The sequence below is a fragment of the Nycticebus coucang genome, chromosome 10 (genome assembly GCF_027406575.1).
Source record: "Nycticebus coucang isolate mNycCou1 chromosome 10, mNycCou1.pri, whole genome shotgun sequence".
NCBI lineage: Eukaryota > Metazoa > Chordata > Mammalia > Primates > Lorisidae > Nycticebus > Nycticebus coucang.
In genome coordinates, this window is record NC_069789.1 from 49,605,749 (window position 1) to 49,623,686 (window position 17,938).

Below are 17,938 nucleotides of genomic sequence, written 5' to 3' on the forward strand. Positions count from 1 at the left end.
TCTGAGCCCCTGATGACAGTGAAACGTGTTTTTACCCACCACGTTATAAAGTGCACCCGTGCTCCATCATGGGTGTGCCTCCCAATCTAAATAGCTGTGGGTAGATTCCTGTGCTCAGACTACCATGCTTGGATCCTGTGATCTTGCAGCCTGGCTACACCTAACTGCTCAGGGATCAGCACCTGAGAAAGGGAAGCCATCTGTGAAGGAGGGCAGTGTCTTCTGAGGTGTTCAGTGGAGGAGCCTGTATAGGACACTCTCAGGGAGGATTTGAATACAAGACTTACAGAGAAGGACTTAAAAAGAGGAACAGGATCATGAGAGAAACAGGGAAAGAAAACAGCAAATCTGTGAGAGAGCAGAAATTGATGTCTCTAAGAGCAATGGGTAGAAGCAGAAGTGGAATCAAAGACTAAAGAAGCTAAGAAAGAATTGCTTTAGTTCCTTTTGAACAACTAGAGCTGCTGTGGACCTTGGTGGCTTAGTTCGCAGCTGCCCATGGGGTTTCCCAGGTCCTCACTTCTCTTTGTATTTATAATTCATCATTGATTCCAGTAATCTGTTTTTACAACCTGAAGGGATCTCACTGACACTTTTGGGAACCTGAACTCCTGTGTGAAGTAAAAACTTCTTAAAGTATTTTTTCCAGAAAATAGCAAGGAACACTCACTGGTTTATAGTTTTATATACCTGAAATGCGGAGTTTTCTCTGACAAATTGAGTTAGCATTGCAATATTACTTCAACTATTATTTGAGTTATTTATTCATTTAACAGACATGGAAAGAATACATGCCTACCGCGTGAAAGACTGTGTTCAGCCCCATCATTGTTTTGTTTTCAGCATTTTTTTTTTTTTTGCAAATTTGTTGTTTTTGAAAAGATTATACTTCTGAGCGGCGCATGTGGTTCAGTGAGTAGGGCACCAACCCCATATACCGAGGGTGGCGGGTTCAAACCCGGCCCCGGCCAAACTGCAACAACAACAAAAAAAATAGCCGGGCGTTGTGGCGGGCGCCTGTGGTCCCAGCTACTGGGGAGGCTGAAGCCAGAGAATCGCCTAAGCCCAAGAGCTGGAGGTTGCTGTGAGCTGTGATGCCACGGCACTCTACTGAGGGTGACAAAGTGAGACTCTGTCTCTACAAAAAAAAAAGATTATAGTTCTGCAGTCTCTGTTTTTGCTGCCTTTGTCATTGAGCACTTCATTTTTTGAGTAGAAAACATACTGAAGTACATTCTCTGTCTTTGGTAGCAGTGATTGTTACCATGGAACAGGTGCTGTGCGATACCTTTTGCAACATTCTCATGTTTACTTCTCTCAAAAATCCTATAAAATTGAAATGATAATTTCCTTTTCACATGAAAAATGTAAGTTTAGGAGTAAACTTATCTAGGGTCACAGAGTAGTTAGTAGCAGAGCTGAGGCTAGAGCCCCCAACTGTTTTTTTAAAATTTCAGATTAACATGAGGTTAACATAATGATTAGGGCAGTGGTTCTCAACCTTCCTAATGCCACAGCCCTTTAATACAGTTCCTGTGGGTCACGACCCACAGTTTGAGAACTGCTGGATTAGAGGTTATACATTGTTTGTATTTATTAGGTAAAGTCCAAACTGTGGTTGAGCCTTTCACCCAGGGTGTATGCTGTATACCCTTACATTGTGCCCATTAGGTGAGAGCTTACCCAACCCCTCCCTCTTCTCCGCTTTCTCCTTTCCCCTCCCCCACTTGAATTTAATTGTGTTTTTCTCTTGTGGGGGTGTGTAGTTGTTTATCTCTTGGTTTTATATTACTATTGAGCACATTGGATACTTGCTTTTCCATTCTTGTGATACTTTACTAAGAAGAATGTTCTTCAGCTCCATCCAGGTTAATATAAAAGATGTAAACTTTCCATCTTTTTTATGGCTGAATAGATTTTGTGGTATACATATATCACAGCTTATTAATTCGTTCACGTGTTGATGGGGACTTGGGTTGATTCCACATCTTGGTGATTGTGAATTGAGCTGCAATAAATATTCTAGGAAAAATGTCCTTAGGGTAAAATGATTTTTTTTTCTTGGTAGATACCTAGTAATGGGATTGTGGGATCAACTGGAAGGTTTACTTTTAGCTCTTTGAGGATTCTCCATACTTCTTTCCGAAGAGGCTATATTAGTTTGCAATTCCAACAGCAATGTATAAGTGTTCTCTCCTCTGCACATCCATAGAGCTCCAAACTCTTACTCTAAAGCTCATACTCTTAACTACTGGGGTGTGCATCTGCTTTTAATTCAGAAAAATAAATGAATAATGAAAACCAAATTATTTTTTCCTCAAAATTCTTCTAGTGCTTTAGGTATAGCACTAAGGTGACCTCCTCTGTGAAGTCTTTGCTGACATCCGCCCCTTTCCCTGTTGTAGTCCCTGTTCTTTCCCGCAGGCGAAGGAAGCCTCACATTTCACTTCTTCAAATCTTTCTGAATTATGTAGCACTTTATAGTGCAGACTATTAACCTTTCTTTCTTTCTTTCTTTCTGTCTTTTTTTTTTTTTTTGAGACAGAGTCTCACTATGTTGCCCTCAGTAGAGTGCTGTGGTGTCACAGCTCACAGCAACCTCAAACTCTTGTGCTTAAGTGATTCTCTTGCCTCAGATTTCCAAGTAGCTGGGACTACAGGCACCTGCCACAACACCCTGATATTTTTTTTGTTGTTGTTGTCATTGTTGTTTGGCAGGCCTGGGCAGGGTTTGAACCCATCTGCCTCAGTGTACATGTCTGGCACCCTAACCACTGAGCTGTAGACATAAAGCCAGAATCCTTCTTTCTTAATACCTCCCTGAAGCACCTAGTACAAAGTCTTACATTTAGACTCCGTGCTTTATATATGTTTGTTGAAGTAAATGATAAATTATTTCCTATCTCTGCCAATCCAGGACACTTTGATTGTTCTTGCTGATTCTGCTTTTGTGCTTTTAAATGAAGGAAAATGAACTAATTATGAGCAGGAACTCTTCAGTGTCTTTGTATTTAAAATCCATCTCCTATTGAAACATACAGTTAGGTCTTGGGCTGGGTGCAGTGGCTCACGCCTATAATCCTACCATTCTGGGAGACTGAGGCAGGTGGATTGCCTGAGCTCATAGGTTGGAGACTAGCCTGAGCAAGAGCAACACCCCATCTCTAAAAATAGCCAGGTGTTGTGGTAGTCACCTGTAGTCCCAGCTACTTGGGAGGCTAAGAGAATCATCTGAGCCCAAGAGTTTGAGGTTGCTGTGAGCTATGATGCCATAGCACTCTACTGGGGGTGACAACTGAGACTCTGTCTCAAAAAACAAAACATACGTTTAGGTCTTGTTTTCATCCAGTTTGAAAGTCTTTGTCTTTCATTTAGAATCTTTAGGCTATTTACATTTAATGTAATTATTGATACACATATGGTTGGACGTGATTTTACCATTTTGCTCTTTTCTATTTGCCTTTCGTTTATTCTTCTTTCAAAATTATATGCCTTACAATATTGTTGAATAATTTTTGCTTAAGTCTTAATTTTTTTTGAGACAGACTCTCACTATGTCACCCTCAGTAGAGTGCCTTGGTGTCACAGCTCACAGTAACCTCAAACTCTTGGGCTTAAGCGATTCTCTTGCCTCAGCCTCCCAAGTAGCTGGGACTACAGGGATCCACCACAATGCCTGGCTTTTTTTTTTTTTTTTTTTGTTAGAGTTGTCATTGTTGTTTAGCAGGCCCGGGCCAGGTTCGAACCCTGGTGTATGTGGCTGGCACCCTAACCACCGAGCTATGGGCGCCAAGCCCCTCCCTTTATTCTTTATCTATATTTTCCTTTAAATGCTGTAAAGTTTTTGTCTGCTAATTGCATCATATGAGTCATTTTTGTGTTGGGTTTTTATAGATTGCTTTGTATGGGTTCCATTTTTTTTTTTTTTTTTTGCAGTTTTTGGCCAGGCCTGGGTTTGAACTCACCATCTCCAGTATATGGGGCTGGCACCTTACTCCTTGAGCCACAGGCATCACTGGGTTCCTTTCTTGTTTCTTCGCATGTCTAGTGATTTTTTTTCATTAAATCATAGCTGTGTACATTAATGCAATCATGGGGTACAATGTACTGGCTTTATATACAGTTTGAAATGTTTTCATTAAACTGGTTAACAAAGCCTTCATGGCATTTTCTTAGTTATTGCGTTAAGACATTTATATTCCACACCTAGTAAATTTCACATGTACCCTTGTAAGATGCACAATAAGTGTGGTTCCACCAATTACTCGCCCTCCATCCATCCTCCCACCTCCCCTCCCCTCCCTTTCCCCTTCTTCTTGGACTATAATTGGGTTATAGTTTTCATAAAGAAAGCTATAACTTGGTTTCATAGTAAGACTGAGTACATAGGATACTTTTTCTTCCATTCTTGAGATACTTTGCTAAGAAGAATATGTTCCAGCTCCTCCATGTAAACATGAAAGAGGTAAAGTCTCCATCTTTCTTTAAGGCTGCATAATATTCCATGGTGTACATATACCACAATTTATTGATCCATTCATGGGTTGATGGGCACTTGGGCTTCTTCCATAACTTAGCAATTATGAATTGGGCTGCAATAAACATTCTGGTACATGTAATCTTTGTTATAATGTGATTTTTGGTCTTCTGGATATATACCTAGTAGAGGAATTGTAGGATCGAATGGCAGGTCTATTTTTGGATCTCTTAAGTGTTCTCAAAACATCTTTCCAAAAGGAACGTATTAAATTAGCCCATATCACAAAAATCCCAAAACCAGAGATGTTGGCATGGATGTGGAGAAAAGGGAACACTTCTACATTGCTGGTGGGAATGCAAACTAATATGTCTAGTGATTTTTGATTGAACACTGGAAATTATGAATAATATATTATAGAGATTCTGGATTCTGTTATGATCTTCCAAAGAAGAATTTTGTCTTATGTAGTTAGTATGGCAAAACTTAGGCTCTAAACTCCTATCTCCCCTCTATTTGCAACAGCTGAAATCTCTACTCAATTTTTTCAGTTTTCGGTTGTTGCTTTTTTGCTGGAACCCCTGAAATCTCCAGCCAAGAATTTGAGCATTTTGTAGATGTGGGAGGTTCATTTCTATGTGACTCTTTCCCTTCCAGAGTTTCTTACTACTTTCTGGCTACCCTTCTGGCCCTGAACTCTGTCCTGGCCATTCTGAATCACGTCTTAAAAAAGATTGGCATGGGGGTGGCGCCTGTGGCTCAAAGGAGTAGGGCACGGGCCCCATATGCTGAAGGTGGCTGGTTCAAACCCGCCCCAGCCAAAAACTGCAAAAAAAAAAAAAAAAAAAGATTGGCATGTACCCTTAGGTAAAAAGGTCAGATTTACAAATCTCAGCATGCACAGTTCTCTTTCAAGGATAGACTCTTTCAGTTTCTGTCTAGTTTTTGTCATTCTTTGATGCTTTCTGATAATTTAAAATATATTGCTAAAATTTTATAATTGTTAATTGTTTTCTGTGGAAGGGTGGCATGACCAAGCTACTTTGTCATTATAGGCAGAGCCACGCAGTTACCTTTTGGGGCTTACATTCACATACTTCCTTTGTTCTCAACCTTGTGCTTAGCTGTGCTGTGGAGGAAATAGGGCTTTTCCTCAGGGAGCCCTGTTTTCAGCTGAGGAGCAGAGGGGTCACACGGAACACTACAAGAGTGTCTTAGCTCGGGCTACCTTAACAAAATACTACAGGCTGGGTGGCTTAAACAATAGAATTTTTTTTCTCACAGTTCTGGAGGCCAGAAGTCCAAGATCAAGGTGCCAGCAGGGTTAATTTTTGGTGAGGGCTCTCTCTTGCTTGCAGATGGCCATGTGAGTATAGGTGGCTTTTTTTCTGTGTGCATGGACTTCTGGTGTCCTCTTCTTATAAGGATATAGCTCTGTTGGCTTAGGACCCTATCGTTATGACCTCATTTAACCTCAGTTACCTCTCTAAAGGCTTTGTCTACAAACATAGTCATATTGGAGTTGGTGTTTCTTTTTTTTTTTTGAGACAGAGTCTTACTTTGTCGCCCTGAGTAGAGTACCATGGTTCACAGGATGCTCAAACTCTTGGGCTCAAGTGATCCTCTTGTCTCAGCCTCTCAAGTAGCTGGGACTATAGGCACCTGCCACAATATCTGGCTAGTTTTTCTATTTTTTAGTAGAGATGCAGTGTTGCTCTTATCCAGACTGGTCTCAAACTTCTGAGCTCTGGAGATCTACTCACTTGCTAGGATTACAGGCATGAGCCACTGCTCCCACCTTGGATTTTCAACATATAAATTTTGGTGAGGGATATAGTTTTATCCTCAACAGTGATTAAGCCCAGAATGGTATGAAGGAAGAAGGGGAGGCAGAGCTGTGTTGTACAAATGGCATCAACACATTTAATGAGTCACTCAGGTAAATGCAGAATGCCTACTCTGTTCCAGGCATAGCATGAAGGGCGAGGGATTCGGTTATGGATAAGACTGGCCTTGGCCTTGTCCCTGTCCTCATGGAACTCATAGACTAGGAGGATAAAAAGACATATAGACAATGATATTTGCAGAATGATGAAGTGGGGAATATATAGGGCTTCCTGGGAATGATGAAGGGGCACCCAAATAAAGGTAAGTGGTCAGGGAAGGCTTCCTCTAGGAAATGACTTTCTAATTGAAACCCAGAAGACGAGTTAGGAGTCAGCTGTGGGGGAAAAGTGTCTCAGGCCAGGCATAGGGAATGGTAAAAGGGTTGAGAAGGGCACATTGATAGACAAGAAAGTTCATTAATGAAGCTGGGGGGATTGAGGAGGTGGAGAGATGAGGGAGGAAGTGGAGAGGTGGGTTGGGACCAGTTCACTTGTTGGATTATAATCGCCTGTTCCTCTAGATTAGGCACACTTCTATAGCACACTTAAATTACGTTGATCAACAACAAAAAAAGTAAACGAGAATATACTTACTGCGCTTTGAACTTCTTTTGAAAATAATTTAATGGTCTTTTAAAAATTTCCATGGCATGCAAGTGTGCTGCAGTTGAAAATCACTGCTTTAAAGAGTAAATTCCTTAAAGGCAATGAATGATTCTCCTTCAGCTTGATGTCCTCTGTCCAGTAGTAAATGTTTGCAGGTGCCCTTTGTTATGGTTTGGAGGGCGAGGTGGAAAGATTAAGTGAGCAGGTGACTACCTCCTTGGGAAGGCAGGTTGCTGGCCATCTCTGGCTGCCCCTTGCCCCTGTGCACTTGGTCACATGGTGTTTTGTTGTTGTCAGGTCTGGACAGCGAGTCTGCCTCCAGCAGCATCCGCTTCAGCAAGGCCTGTCTGAAGAATGTCTTCTCGGTCTTGCTTATCTTCATCTACCTGCTACTCATGGCTGTGGCTGTCTTCCTAGTCTACCAGACCATCACGGACTTTCGTGAGAAACTCAAGCACCCTGTCATGTCTGTGTCTTACAAAGAGGTGGATCGCTATGAGGCCCCAGGTAGAGCCTGCCCCAGACGACGCACCAGGGTCCCAGATCTGGTCCCAGCCTCCATTGCATTCCCAGCACAGCGTAGGGCACGACAGGCAGTGTGGAGAGTAGTCTAGGTGTAGAGGACACACCCAAAGAGCTGCTGAAAGGACCCAGCTGGGTGTTTTTGTGCACAGTCTGAAGTGGTTACTGCAGACCTGGGGTGGTCAAGGAAAGCTTTGCAGAGAGGTAGGGATTTGAGCTGGGCACATAGATAGGAAGAGAGTGTGTCTGGGAGGTGGCTCAGCAGAAGTGAAGGGGAGAATAGGGAAACAGAGGCCCTCTGGAAAGCATGAGACTGCTGGCTTGGGCCAGGAACCAGGGATGAGGGGAAGTGAGAGTCAGGCCTGGACTGTGTTGGAGGCAGTAGCAGAGAGGTAAGGCCACTCAGAAGTGGGCAGAAGCCCTGCCTGGAGAGGGGCTCTCAGGCCATACCATGTATACTTTCCCTGCTCCTTGAGGGTGTCTGGTCCCTGAGTGTGGGGTCAGCTTTCTTCCAGACTGTCTTCTCTGGGTTGTGGGACTAGTATTGAGTGTTTTGGAGGCTGTAAAGTGAATGGGAAGGCATGAGCTCTTGGGCTTAGGCTCTGCCCACCCAGTGTGTATCAGGTGCTCTGTCAATAGGATGCCCCTGAGTGACCCTCTGGAGGGCCTGCTCACAGGGCAGAGCCAGACTCCAGGTGCCTTCTGCCCAGGGCTTCTTTACAGCCCGCAGCAGTCAACTGTGCTGGTCATGGCTCATCCACTCTGTCTTGGGCTTGTCCCTCTTCTCCGTGTCTGCTTTAGTCTCTTTATCTTTGAGTTCTACTTTCTCTGTCAGGTCTCTTGGTCTCCCAGTTCTCTCTGATGCTATGTACTACTCCACCAGCATTTCCACCTTTGAGGTTGGAACAGCTACTATCAGTAGAGCCTTAAGCAAGGCTGGAGGAGAGGGGACTATTGGTATGCAACTCCCACACTTGGAGCTCCCCGTCAGAGCAGAGATAAGAGACGAAATGAGTTCTAGGGAATCCCACAGTTTAGAGCCTCCCAGCAAATCTGCAGGTGGATGATAGGCCAGAGGGATGGGCACAGCTGGGTTCAGTCAAGGGATGCTCCCTCAGAGTGTCTGGAGCAGGGATTTGAGGTTGAGTGGGTTTTATTTTATTTTATTTTTTTGAGACAGAGTCTCACTTTATCACCCTTGGTAGAGTGCTATGGCGTCACAGCTCACAGCAACCTTCAACTCCTGGTCTTAGGTGAGTTTCTTGCCTCAGCCTCCCAAGTAGCTGGGACTATAGGTGCCCGCCACAATACCCAGCTATTTTTTGTTGCAGTTTGGCCCAGGCTGGGTTTGAACCCACCACCCTCGGTATATGGGACTGGTGCCCTACCCTCCGACCACAGGCGCCGCCCTCAAGTGGGTTTTAGTGTGGGCATCAGGGGCCTGTATCCTAACCCAGTGAGGGGCTTACAGAGGAGGGGCTTGTGCCCTCCACCAGGGTAGAGCTTTCTGAAAGCAGGGATGTGTCTCCTCACTCCTATAACCTTTTCCTTCTCCCTTCTCTGCAGCTATTCAGGGAGTACAGAACACAGATTCTTCATAGATAGGAAGAGGATCTCAGAAGTGTGGGCAGGGACTGTGACTTCTGACATCTGCTTTTCTTTGTGCCCTCAGGTATTGCCCTCTATCCTGGTCAGGCCCAGTTGCTTAGCTGTAAGCACCATTACGAGGTCATTCCCCCTCTGACAAGCCCAGGCCAGCCAGGTGACATGAATTGCACCACCCAGAGGATCAACTACACGGACCCGTTCTCCAATCAGACCATGGTAACTCTGTCCCCCAGAGCTGGGTTGGTTAGCCCCTCACCCCAAGGGGCCACGCGTTCTTCTCAGCAGGCCCTCTCCCACTTACTGGCTGTGGAGTCCTCGTCACCAAGCAGACATGTGGCTATGACAGGTGGACATTTAGCTATGGCTGGCTCGCCTGCATTCAGGGAGGACAGTCAGGCCTTCTTTCCTTGCTGAGTGACTTTCAAGGACCCTGGCAGTGTGATGATACCCTGTCCTTGATGGAGGAATGGCAAAGCTAAAGGGCAGAGCTGTTATGATACAGCAGGTATGGGTCTCATACGTGACCATTTAACGATTTGTTGGGATAGTTTTTGAAAATATAGATTCCCAGGTTCCATGTGAAGCCAACTGGATCATAATTTCTGAAGACGGGGGCCTGGGAATCCATGTTTTGAAATAAATATGCTGATGTAAAGAAGGAGTGTGGATCTGGGGATGAAGACTCCTAGGCCCTGGCTTGGCTTTGCCATCATGCCCAGTACTGCTGGGAATGATGACTGGAGGATAGTGTTGTGAGCATTGGAGGAGGAGTACTTGCACAGGGTTTGCAGGCAAGGTAGGTATTTTGTATTATGTACAAAATTTACATCTTATCTTTTTTATTTTTCTTTTCTTTTTTCTTTCGAGACAGAGTCTCACTTTGTCACCCTTGGTAGAGTGCTATGGCATCCTAGCTCACAGCAACCTCTAACTCCTGGGCTCAAGAGATCCTCTTGCTTCAGTTTTTCTGTAGTTAGTAGAGACAGGGTCTCACTTTTGCTCAGGCTGGTCTGAAACTTGTGAGCTCAAGCAGTCCTACCACTTCAGCCTCCCAGAGTGCTAGGATTACAGATGTGAGCCACCACGCCCGGCCCTCACATCTTATCTTTTTTCATCTCATATTCTTGCTTTAGAAAGGATTGAAAGGGACTGCAATGAAGTTTTTTTTTTTTTTTTTTTTGTAGAGACAGAGTTTCACTTTATGGCCCTTGGTAGAGTGCCATGGCATCACACAGCTCACAGCAACCTCCAACTCCTGGGCTTAAGCGATTCTCTTGCCTCAGCCTCCCGAGCAGCTGGGACTACAGGCGCCTGCCACAATGCCCAGCTATTTTTTATTTTTTTTTGTTGTTGTTGTTGCAGTTCGGCCGGGGCCGGGTTTGAACCCGCCACCCTCGGTATATGGGGCCGGCGTCTCACCGACTGAGCCACAGGCGCCGCCCTGAAGTTTTTTTTTTTAAGAGACATAGTTTCTTTTCACTCTGTTGCCCAGGCTAGAGCACCCTGGTGTCAGCCTATCTCACAGAAACCTCAAAACTCCTGGGTTCAAGTGATCCTCCTGCTGAACAGCTGAGATTCCAGGTGCCTGCCACAATGCCTAGCTAATTTTTCTATTTTTATTATAGACTTGGTTCTCAGTCTTGCTCGGGTTGGTTTTGAACTCTTGAGTTCAAGTGATCCTTCTGCCTTGACCTCCTAGAATGCTAGGATAATAGAGCCACCATGCTCTATTAATAGAGCCACCATGCCCGGCCTGCAATGAAGTTTTTCAGATCAAGAGGGAGGAAAGATTTTTTAGGCAGAGCAACTGGACACCAGTACCTAAAGGGAAGAGAAAGTACATTGTCATGCTTGTGCCTCTTAGACAAAATTACCGTGTGGGGGAGGTATTTTGGAGGGTCAGGTGCCCCTAAAGAATGATGGGAGATGATAAAATTCTGTGTTGTACTGTAGAGCCAGACTTGCTTCTTTGGGTGATAGGGAGCTATTAGTGAGTTTTAGGATGAAAGAATGATCCTAAGATTTTTCTTATTAGTATGGCTTCCTCCTAAAATCCTGCTGAAGTGATTCCTACTGCAGAATAGAATAGACCAGAATAGTGTAGAAATTCTATTTGGATCTGTTCTATTCTGATCTAATCCTTTTTTTTTTTTTTTTTTTTTTTGAGACAATCTCACTTTTGTTGCTCCTGGTATAGCAACCTCAGACTTTCAAGTGATTCTCTTGCCTCAGCCTCCCAAGTAGCTAGGACTACAGGCCCCGCCAAAACGCCTGGCTATTTTTAGAGACGGGGTCTCACTTTTGCTTAGGCTGGTCTTGAACAACTGAGCTCAAGTGATCTATCTGCTTCAGCCTTCCAGAGTTCTGGGATTATAGGCCTGAGCCACCGTGCCCAACTCTAATTCTTTATTGATGTATTGTATTCTGATCTATTCTGATCAATTCTGATATTCTATTCTGATATTCTTATCTATTGTGTTCTAATCCGTTTTGTTCTGTTCTTATTCTGTTTCTATTGTAATTCTATTTGAATCCTATTTATTTTATTATTTTTTTTTTTGAGACAGAGTCTTATTATGTTGCCCTTGATAGAGAGCTATGGCATCACAGCTCACAGCAACCTCAAACTCTTGGGCTTAAGCGATTCTCTTGCCTCAGCCTCCCAAGTAGCTGGGACTACAGGAACCGCCACAATGCCTGGCTATTTTTTTGTTGTTGTTGTTGTTGCAGTTGTTATTGTTGTTTTTGGCCAGCCCGGGCCAGGTTCAAACCTGCCAGCCCCAGTGTATGTGGCTGGCGCTGTAACTACTGAGCTACGAGGGCTGAGCCTGAATCCTATTTCTTTTTTTTGTTTGTTTTGTTTTTTTGCAGTTTTTGGCTGGGGCTGGGTTTGAACCCACCACCTCTGGTATATGGCGCCCTACTCCTTTGAGCTACAGGCGCCGCCCTGAATCCTATTTCTTTTCTCATTCTATCCTATTACAGTTCTATTCTTATCCAAATTCTAATTCCATCTAATTCTAATTCTATTCTAGTATTATTCCTATTCTATTTCTAATTCTATTCTTTTTTTAATTATAATCAATTCTATTCCTATTCTAATTCTATTCCATTCTGTTCCATCCCATTGTATTTTATTACATTTAATCTCATTCCAATTCTGTTCTAATTTTAATTCCAATTCCATTCTTATTCTATTCAAATTCTCATTCTAATTCATTTCTATTCTTATTCTAATTATAGGCTAATTCATTGAATTTAATTCTATTCCTATTCTAAATCTGATGCTGTTCTAATTCTGATCCTACTCCTGTTGTAGTTCTATTCTAATTCAATTGTAATTTTTCTAATTCTGTTCCTCTTTGATTCTAATTCTATTCTTTCTATACTAATTATTTTCCTATTCTAATTATATTTTCTATTCCTATTTTAATCCTTTTTCATATTCTAATCCTAGTTATATTCAATTTAATTCTATTTCTGTTCTAATTCTAATCCTATTCTTACTCTAATCCTATTCCAGTTGAAGTCCTATTCTAACTGCATTCTTTCTTTTTTTTTTTTTTTTTAATTTTTTTTTGGCCCTGGGTAGAGTGCCGTGGGGTCACACAGCTCACAGCAACCTCCAACTCGTGGGCTTAAGTGATTCTTTTGCCTCAGTCTCCCGAGTAGCTGGGACTACAGGTGCCCGGCACAATGCCAGGCTATTTGGTTGCAATTCAGCCGGGCCGGGTTTGAACCTGCCACCCTTAGTATATGGGGCCGGCGCCTTACCAACTGAGCCTCAGGCGCCACCCTGCATTCTTTCTAATTCTATTCCAGTCTATTTCAATTCTGATTCTCTTCCTTTTTAAATTTTTTTAATTCTTTTCCCATTCTATTGTAATTCTATTCTCATGCTAATTCTAATTCTAATCCTCTTCTCATTCTACTCTAATTTTATTCCAATTTTAGTTCTAGTTCCTTTTCTAGTCATTTTCCTATTCTATTCCTAGTTCTTATTCTAATTCTATTCCATTTCATGTTAACCTATCTTTTTTTTTTTAAGACAGAGTTTTACTCTTTTTTTTTTTTTATGTCTCAATACACAAATTTTAATAAGTAAATATATCTTGTAACATTATGGTGGGGAGAATACAAAGGGATGGTCACCTCAGAGTTTTACTCTTGCCTCAGGCTAGAGTGCCATGGCATCAGTCGAGCTTACAGCAACCTCAAACTCCTGGGTTAAAGTGATCTCCTGCCTCAGCCTCCCCCGTAGCTGGGACTACAGGTGCCTGCCATGATGCCTGGCTAGTTTTTCTATTTTTAGTAGAGATGGTGGTCTTGCTCTTGCTCAGGCTAGTCTTGAACTCCTAGGCTCTCAAGCACTTCTTCCACCTGGGCCTCCCAGAGGCATGAGCCTCTCCACCTGGCCTCCTTTCCATTCCATTTGATTTCATTCCATTTCATTCTCTTCTGTTCCATTCTATTCAGTTCTATTCTGTTACATTCCACTCTGTTTAATTCCATTATATTCAGTTCTATTCCAGCTCTAATCCTATTCCAGGTTTAAAACTATTCTATTTCTAATTCTAATTTTAATCCAATTCTAAATCAATCCTATTCTAGTACTATTCCCATTCTTACTCCATGCCCCTCTATTCAATTCTATTCATATTCATATTTTATTCCATTGCAATTCTAATCTTATTCTAGATGTAGTCTTATTCTAATTCTACTCAATTTAATTCTATTTCTGTACTAACTCTATTCCATTCTTTTCCATTCCATGCCATTCCATTCCATTCTACTCTATTCTAATCCTTTTCTAGTTTTAGTTCTAAATCTATTCCTATACTAATAGTATTTCCTTTCTGTTCATATTCTAATCCTTTTCCTATTCTAATTCTAATTCTGTTCTATTCCATTTCGTTCCATTTTATTCCAATTCTAATCCTAGTCCAGTTTTAGTCCTGTTGTAATTCTATCCTAATTCTAATTCTATTCCTATTCTAATTCTGATTCTATTCTGATCCTAATCCTGTTCCAGTTGTAGTCTTATTCTAACTATTCTAATTCAATTTATTCCTATTCTAATTCTAATCTAATTCCATTATATTCTATTTCATTCTATTCTGTTTTATTATAATTCATTCTATTCTATCCCATTCTGTTTTATTATTTTATTCTGTTATATTAAATTCTCTTTTATTTTGTTCTTATTCTGTTCTTCTATTTCATTTTATACCTATTTTAATTCTATCCTTATTCTAACTCTCATTCTAATTATCATTGTATTTTAATCCTATTCTATTTTAATTGAATTCTGTTCTATTCTCCTGTGTTGTATCCTGTGGTATTATAATTCTTTTCTAATTCTATTCCTGTTCTAATTCTGATCATTTTCTAATTCTAATCTTTTTTTTTTTTTTTTTAGACAGAGTCTCCAGCTGTTGTTCTGGGTAGAGTGTGGTGGTGTTGCATCATAGCTCAGAGCAACTTCCAACTCCTGGGCTCAGGCAATCCTCTTGCCTCAGTTTTTTCCATTTTTAGTAGAGATGGGGTCTCACTTTTTGCTCAGGCTGGTCTTGAACTCGTTTCCTCAAGCAATCCATCTACCTCGGCCTCCCATAGTGCTAGGATTATAGGCATGAGCCACTGTGCCTAGTCTCTAATCATGTTCTAATTCTTTTTTTTTGCAATTTTTGGCCAGGTCTGGGTTTGAACCCGCCACCTCTGGCATATGGGACGGGCACCCTACCCTTTGAGCCACAGGTTCTGCCCTTCTAATTCTAATCCTATTCCAATTCTAATTCTATTCCTTTCTGTTTTATTCCACTTTATTCTAATTATATTCTAATTCAATTCTGTTCAATTCTGTTCATTCAATCCTAATTATATTCTTATTTTAATTCTATGCCTATTTCTTTTCTTATTCTATTCCTGTTCTAATTCCTTCTTCCTATTCTAATTCTGCTCCTATTCTAATTCCATTCTATTCTCTTCTTACTCTATTCTATTCTGTGATATAGAATAATTCACTTGAACTTTTGGGATTGGGTCAGATTGACAGAGTAACAGAGAAAACCTATAACCCCAAACAGAAGAGGTCTGCTGTAGCAGTGCAAGCTTTTCTTCTAACCTCCTGGTTCACAGCACATTCAGAGAGCACAGTCATTGCACAACTGCCTATTGAGTGGGCCAGCTACACCCTTTGCCCTCTCTGGGTATGCAGAGTTGCAGGGGACAGTGGGCAAAAGGTCTAGAACCATTCTTTGTATAAGCTAAGAGAAGGTTCTCTGCTTGGGCATTGGGAACAGAGCAGACATCCACAGTAGACAAGCAAAGAGAAGGAAAACAAAGAAATCTCTTTCCAAAGTGAAATACACTAGAGTACTCAGCCTGCTGGCATTCCTTGCCTACTTCCACAGAACGTAGTCAGCATTCCCATGCAAGGAAGAGGCCTATCAGGGAAACAGAAGTATGACACTTTAGAGGAAACCCACACCCCAGACCTATACTAGTTAACCTAATCCTTCACTCATAAGTAAGAATGGAGAATTAATGGTTACTAGACATTTACGGGAAACTGACAACACTCAAGATGAATAAACAGAATGGACTCCACAATGGAGAAATGGAAGCTAATTAAAACAAAAAGGAATGCAGTTAAAAAAAAATTCTAATATAGAGCTATATAGACAATAGAAACTGGATTTTCAGCTCTCTAAAACACACCAATGCATGTCCACAGCATTCTTAAATCCCAGAGAGTGCTTACTCACCAGATGGCCCTCCTCTGCTCCTGTAGTTAAGGAGTGTGTTTACCAGGGGTCTGTAGGGGCCATTCCCAAACCTGTTTATGGACATTTGTACTTGTTAAATAGGCATGTAATTCAACTGAATGTTATCAAAGGCCTTGATATAAGGGGACAAAGGGAGAGTTATTTCCATGAAAATGAAAAGTTGAATGCAGTTACTGCCTCTAGCACTGAGTAGTTGTTCATTTTCTCCATTCCTTGAAGTCCATGTCTGTAAACTAATAGAGAAGTTGTCTCCTCCCTATCCACTAGGTGCTCTACCTCAAAGTAGTGGAGAAGAGCGAGAACAGAGGTCCCATTTAGAGAAAAGAGAATGGGAAGGGCCCAGGGGTGAGGCCCTGTGAGACTCCTCCCTCGGCATGAAGTCAGCTTCTTGGTTCCACCTTACTGCTCCCCTCTGAGGTAGACTACTGTGTGCTCAGGCCTGGTCCATTGGTAGGTTCTGCCTCGTTGGTAATCCTTTGTGACCATATCTGAAGTGGATATTAGAAAATGCATCTTCCCTGGGGGCTGCACAGCCTTTGCTACTCACTTCCTGCTTGTGTAGTTTGGGGAGCTGCTTCAGGGCTGAACAGTCACAGGATGGGAGGTGGGCGTATTCTCAGGCTTCTGCTGCTGCCTTTGTTTGCCATGAGATTTCTTCAGAAATGTCAGCTTCCCGCTGTTGTGTCAAGTCCATGTGAAAGCGAATCCCGTTAGGGGTTTCATCCTGTCATATTCATAAATCTTCAGATTCTCATTGTTTTCTGCTGTTCTCTGCTGTACTCTCGCTTTACTGGTAGTTAACTTTTGCCAAATGCTGCGCACAATAAGGGTCATTGCCTTTCTAGTCTTTAGGATCCGTATCTGTTTTCTTACTACCCACTGTTTTCCTCTTGCCCAAATGTTTAACTGATGACTCATTTTTAGGGTTTTTGTTACCATAACACTCCAGTATTGTTGGAGATTATAACCTAGTATATTATATATTGATCAGAGCACAGGTTGAGCTAGAATATAGAAACGAACCCCCCACATACAGTGGCTCCAGTGAAGGAAAAGTCTACTCGTCTCTCTGGGAATGGTCTGATCATGCATATTGTATGGCACATGGGCAGTGCAGCCTCGTAGCATCCTCCAGCAGTGGCTTCTGTCTTGTCTCTGTGCTGTTCCCTGGGTGGTGTTTGGTCCACATGCCTGCCTTTGAGAAGGTGAGACGTGGAGGATGAGGAGTTCCCTTTGTAGGAAATGATGCAGAGTTGCATGAGTCACTTTTTCACATATTCCGGGACTTCATCAAATGGCCACATCTGCGGCTATAGCAGGGGAACTGTATTCTGTTGTGCCGAAATCTGGGATTGGGAAAGTGGTTCTGGTACTAAAGGAAGAAATGGATAATGGAAACTGGGAGAGTTAGTATTCTTGGCTGTACATTTAAAATGTCATGAAAGGTTGAAAATAAATAGATGGACAAAGATCTCTTGGAAGAATACAACAATAACCAGAAGTGAAGTGGCACTATTAACATTAGTCAACAGGGAATTCCAGCTGCAAAGGGTTAAAAGAAGGCTGTTTAATATTGATAGGAGTTTCAGCTCCATTACCCTCCACTGAAAAGATTTAACAGTCATAAATCTTTGTGTATAAAACAACATGCCATTTATATATTTTAAGCAAAACCTGTTAGAAATAAAATATATCGTCACATCAGAGTGTAACTTTAATACCCCTCTCAGAAATTTGAAGATCAAATAGACAAAAAGCAATAAGTGTAAGTAAAAATTGAATAGCATAATTAATAAATTCGAAGTGTATTTGCAACTTTGTATCTGACAGTATACTCTTTTCTACTCTCTGTGGAACATTTATAAAAGTTGATGTAAAGGGCCAGGTACAGTGGCTCATGCCTGTAATTCTGGCACTTTAGGAGGCTGAGTGGGTGTCATGCCTGAGCTCAGGAGTTCAAGATCAGCCTGAGCAAGAGTGAGACTCTGTCTCTACTAAAAATAGAAAAACTAGCTGGGTGTTGTGGCAGGTGCCTGTAGTAATAGCTATTT

General features: G+C 42.0%; 1 protein-coding gene across 9 annotated transcripts in view; it reads left to right on the forward strand.

The window, feature by feature from the left end:
* The window catches only part of PACC1 (proton activated chloride channel 1), a 53,056-nt gene that overhangs the window by 21,960 nt on the left and 13,158 nt on the right, over positions 1–17,938 (forward strand). For 8 of the 9 annotated variants that reach the window (XM_053604093.1, XM_053604094.1, XM_053604096.1 and 5 more), the window contains 2 exons: positions 7,267–7,476; positions 9,164–9,315. In XM_053604093.1, coding sequence (XP_053460068.1) covers positions 7,365–7,476; positions 9,164–9,315 — 264 coding nt within the window. In that variant the 5' untranslated portion in view covers positions 7,267–7,364. The remainder of the gene's footprint in view (positions 1–7,266; positions 7,477–9,163; positions 9,316–17,938) is intronic. The other variant, XM_053604091.1, reaches the window with a different exon arrangement.